Genomic DNA, 5000 nt, shown 5'->3' on the forward strand with positions numbered 1-5000 from the left:
GATAATGGACATCCATGTCATGGCCAATTGACACCTCTCAAAACAAGGTATCCACTGACCAGTATCACATGACATATCGCGAGCTCAAGTTTAGACCTCATCGAAGTCAGCTGGTTTTTTAGTTGACCGCTGACCGGGTGCAGAGTTTTGATTGGGTCGCAGGCTCAAGCCAGGTTAACTCGCTAAAAAATTATAAGAATAAATAGCCCGGGAGCTCCGCTTTTAGGCTTGGCTAAATCTATATATTATCATTATTGATAATAGAAGATAGTAGTGGCAGAAGTACACAGGATTCCTACCGCAGCAACAATTTGATTAGCCAGTTGTTTATACTTTTCTGACGTCTTGTCGGCTAGTGCTTTGGTGTAGGTAATGTTACTATCTATTATCCTCACTTTGCCTTCAAATGCAGTAGCTACAGAAAAAAAAATGAGAGAAATATCATCAAGAGTTTAATGGTCCGCAGGGCCGTAAGAGGATTTGATACCTCCCCTTTTTTACCACCACGAAAGTTGTAAAGCTCAGTACAGTTAAAAAAGAAGCCGTCAGATTATTTTTTTTTGTTCGAAAATGTGGGTTTTACAGACGAGGTAGCACCCTTGTTCGGAACGTTTGACCGTTATCGATACCCAATTTCACTATTTTGGTATCTAGTTTTCAAGATTTATTTGCCCCGGTTGAGTGTTAATGAAAGCTATTTTGAAGCCTGAGTTTTGAAGCATTCCGCGGCCTACTCAGCTTTGCATTAAAACAACGCCATCTCCTATACCACATGTTCGGATACCTGTCAACACTAAAAGCTTGGAAAGCCTACGTTAAACATACTTTCACAAATGCCACGATCGTTAGGAGTCTCAAACTCTCCCGGTGGGCAGCGACATTCGTGTGAACCAATCAAATCCAGACAAACTTGATCTTCCCCGCACGGAGACGGCTCACATTCGTTAATTTCTGGAATAAATAAGTGTCAATACCTTTTTTTATTAACGGTTTAGTAAATGATATGCTACCTGCCTTAATTAAAACGGAAAAAGGGGTGATTGAGTAGGAATAAAGCCTACGACTTCCTAAAACCTGGTCGAATGCTCTAAACACATGAGGACTTTACGATCTACGACAGCGACGTGGACGAAAACGGCACCTCTAAATATAACTTTGCACTGTCATAAGTCTTTCGCCACTGTTCCATCTCGTTCCCGGTGTGCAATGTGGGCGATGTATCGTTAAAACAAATTGGTACGAGCGGTTTTAGAGTAAAAATATAGAATAAAAGCTCTGTGTTTGTACTCTCGCGTTGTCGTCAAAACCACTTGGTGATTTCACGTCGTTGCTGTGCAGTGGTTATCCAGAAATACTGTATGCGCAAAAAAATAAAATAAAATAAAATACGAGTGCCGCACTTGCCGCCCGTACAGCACAATTATTCTTCCTCTCTTAACCGATGGCGTTCTTGCCAACGACCGCATCGTAGATCTTAAAAGTCTCAACTGAGCTTCAAGCTTTCCTGATGAGCCACTGTAGATCGTATATCTAGGTGCAAAGTGTCCGTCTGCTCAGCATCAAAATGCAACTATTGATAGTAGTAATGGCAAAATCTGAGAAAGATAATGTGGAAGTTGCCTGGCGAGGTTAGCCTACCATGCTAGCCCACATATAGGGCACTAGCACTATAAATTTTTTAGATGTAAACTAGCATGATAGGCTCAACCCTGGCAACTGGCAAAGGGAAACCTGTCCACGGATTATTCTTGTGGTACAAGTAATAGTTTTCACTACATATGCCTCCGCCTAAGATAGTATGAAAGGCAGTTGAGATACGTTTAAATTATATGCTGAAAATGTCGCCCCTGTTTTTGATTTGCGTCTGACATATCGTCGCCCCTATTTCTGATTTGTGTCTGGACAAAATGAATTTCTGAGCCAGGCAACTCGATTTGCATCAGATCTGCTTCAATGTTTGATCTTTCAACTGCTAACCCGAACGGCACTTTGGTTCTCTTTGCGAGTTTCTACTTCGTGACTCCTGAAACACCTCGGTCGTGTATAACAATACCAATACCACTTGCGCGCCCGTTCAAGCAATACCCATACCACCTTGCGCGCCCGGTTGAGCAAATTGAGATTGACTCCCACTACAATATCTACCAATCTAAGCATTTCCCCTTTTTACGCGAGGACTTTTAATTTGCCTCATCGGGTTTTGGCTCTGGGCCAAAACCCTGCGGGGGCAACAAGACATGTTAAAGAAGAAAATCGAACGAAAAGTTATGGTATACAAAGGGAAAGCTATAGTCATGGGAATCCTGCTGATATACATATGTCCCGTTAGTTTATATTCCCTCTTGCATTCACATGGTTATGATGTGTTCCTTGACAAGGAAGAAACGAATATATTCTTTGTTGGTATTGTATCCTTCATGATTTAAAAGGGCAACATGTACCAAATATACAAACGTTGATTGATAACTTGACACATCTCTGTCATTTTATGAATTACTAATGATAACTTGAAACATTTCAGTCCTTTTCATTAAAGGAATTTATCTATTAATACAGAGAATTGTTAAAAGTTGTGAGAACGTATTGTACTATGACCACGGCACCTTGGCAAAATTCTCCGTCTCCTGTAAAGCCAGGTTTACAAACACAATGGAATGACCCAGGGGTATTCTGGCAAACAGCGTTTTCGTCGCAAGGGCCGAGAAGACATTCGTTTTCGCACAGAAATAAAGAAACACAATTTTCTTCAAAGCCAGTCATTCATTCCACTCTCCCCACATTACTTAAGAACAGATTCTACTGAAATATTAATATCAAAACAAAGTAAACCGTTAGCTGAACTGAACTGATCTGTCCTCAGCGACTGGCATGACGGATTTCCAATAGGCTGACAGGTGCACGTAAAGGACACATTTCTCGACAGAAATCTTGTGATAGCAAATTCGAAAGTGTAAATACAGCTTAATCAACGCCAAGATAAGGCAAAACTGATCAAATATGTTTTCAAAACAAGCTACCAACGAGGTTATAGTTAGATGTAGAAAATACAAAGAATAACAACGCGCCGCACACCTGACGAAGCACTAGGAAAGTAAGTGGTCACTCGCCAAACATGCTAAAACTGACACAACTTTAAGTCGAGAAATGCACACGATTAATGCCCCACTCGATCTTGGTAAAAATCACAAAGTGTCCCATAATGTTAAAACGTAAACTGTCTAGTTTCAAAACGTTAAGCGCTGACATTTAGTTCGTGTTTTTATGTTCATTTGAAGAGCACAGTTTGGCGCCCGTTTACCAAATACATCACATGTATATTGGAACGGACGCAACGTGAAAGTTTTTGAGATACAAAGCAATTCACTTCGAGACGCTAACAAAAGCCAGCATGCCTATCATTTCGTTCATGTCTGCTCCTTAATGGTCATTGTAACTGTTCATAAATACACCAAAAATAAAATAACCAAATAACAAACATGCTTTACCTGTTATTGCACTGGAACTCAAAGCCAAAGAGGGGACACTACTTGATATTAGATTCAATGAAAAAACACTTGAAGATGGAATTGATCCAGACAGTCACAAAAGCACAGAAGAAATGGGAATTCCAGATGTAAGTGCAAAAGTTTCCGAACTCGCACGAATTCCCACAGATGTCGAACTAGTTCTCAAAACACTACTTGAAATACTTGACGTGTGTACGATCACTAACGAGGTAACCAGTGAAGCTGACACTGATGGCAACATTACACTGCTATAAACTATTCCTACACTAGATCGCACTGACAAAGACGAGCCACTTTTCACTAAACGGTTTATACTCGATATTCCCACAAGAGACGACACGATCGCAGGAGACACAGAGGGCAAAACGGACGTGCTATCGATTATTCCCCTTCTGGATGTCACTGTTACGGATGTCGGGCCACTTTCCACTGGGCTACTTGTAACAGCTAATGTGGATATGACTTGTGAGGATGTAACTAGCGAAGATGGCGCTGAAGGTAAGACAGAAGTCCTTTCGACTATTGCCAATCTCGAGCTTTCCGACACATATATTAAACTACTTGTCACTGAGCGGCTTAGACTCTCAGATGTTGCCTTCACTGCTTTAGATGAGTATAGCACCATAGACACTGACAACAAAACTGATGGGCTTGCCATTACTGACACATTCGAGCTTACAATCAACGCCGAAGGAGTCCTTCTTGAAAAACTGCTGGAAACGGCTCCATGGGACACTACGGAAGACGTTTGCATCAACACAAGAGATGCTGAAGATATCTCAGCTGTGGTTTCATCTGCCGCAAGAGACGAGCTCACAGCCACAGCCGATTCCCTGCTCAAAACATAGCTACTTGTACCAATTACCGATGTTAACAATACTCCAGGAGATGACAGGTTCACCGATGACACTGCAGGTGATAAGGCTGTACTGTTAACCGTGGATAATCCAACGCTAACGGAAGCAGATGACGAAGTACTTCTCACCACGCTTCTCGAAACACTTGATTTGCGTATGGAGACTGAAGATGCAGCTAACAAAGATGAATCTCTTTCCAACACAGAAGTTGTCTGATCTGTTTCTACACTTGACATTCCTGACACAGCCGAGGTGGACCACGTGAACATGGCGTCGATACACGGTGAAGCCGGCTCTGATAAATTTGATTTCTTGGATAGATCCACAAATAGCAATCCTTGAATTAAAGTAGGATTTGATGAGAAGAAACATATGTATATATGGGATGGTGATTTTGAGAGGTTTAAAGATTTTTGTCAACAGGAATTAGGGCTCGAACTGTTAAAAACCACCGGTGAAGATGGCGACCGAAAAATGTCAATCAAGACGAAGGGAGCAACGCTGACGTTCCACAAGAACACCAAAACCATACAAGTACAAGGATCTGATGCATCAGTTGTAAAGGAGAAGTTAAAGTCATTTTTAAGGCACCCTGAGCTCGACCAGCCCGAATCTGCCGAGATTGAATAATCCCGCC

General features: G+C 41.6%; 1 protein-coding gene across 1 annotated transcript; it reads right to left on the reverse strand.

Moving 5' to 3' along the window:
• Window positions 1-3579: 3579 nt before the first annotated feature.
• LOC138015085 (uncharacterized) lies at window positions 3580-4632 on the reverse strand. Its single transcript, XM_068862004.1, has one exon. The coding sequence runs from the start codon at window positions 4630-4632 to the stop codon at window positions 3580-3582; it is 1053 nt and encodes a 350-aa protein (XP_068718105.1).
• Between the last annotated feature and the right edge of the window lie 368 nt (window positions 4633-5000).

Source organism: Montipora capricornis, chromosome 1 (assembly GCF_036669925.1).
Source record: "Montipora capricornis isolate CH-2021 chromosome 1, ASM3666992v2, whole genome shotgun sequence".
In the NCBI taxonomy this organism is placed as follows: domain Eukaryota; kingdom Metazoa; phylum Cnidaria; class Anthozoa; order Scleractinia; family Acroporidae; genus Montipora; species Montipora capricornis.

Excerpts from the sequence above, each read along its gene's own strand:
- LOC138015085 (XM_068862004.1), bottom strand. The coding sequence starts at position 4,632 with ATGTTCACGTGGTCCACCTCGGCTGTGTCAGGAATGTCAAGTGTAGAA.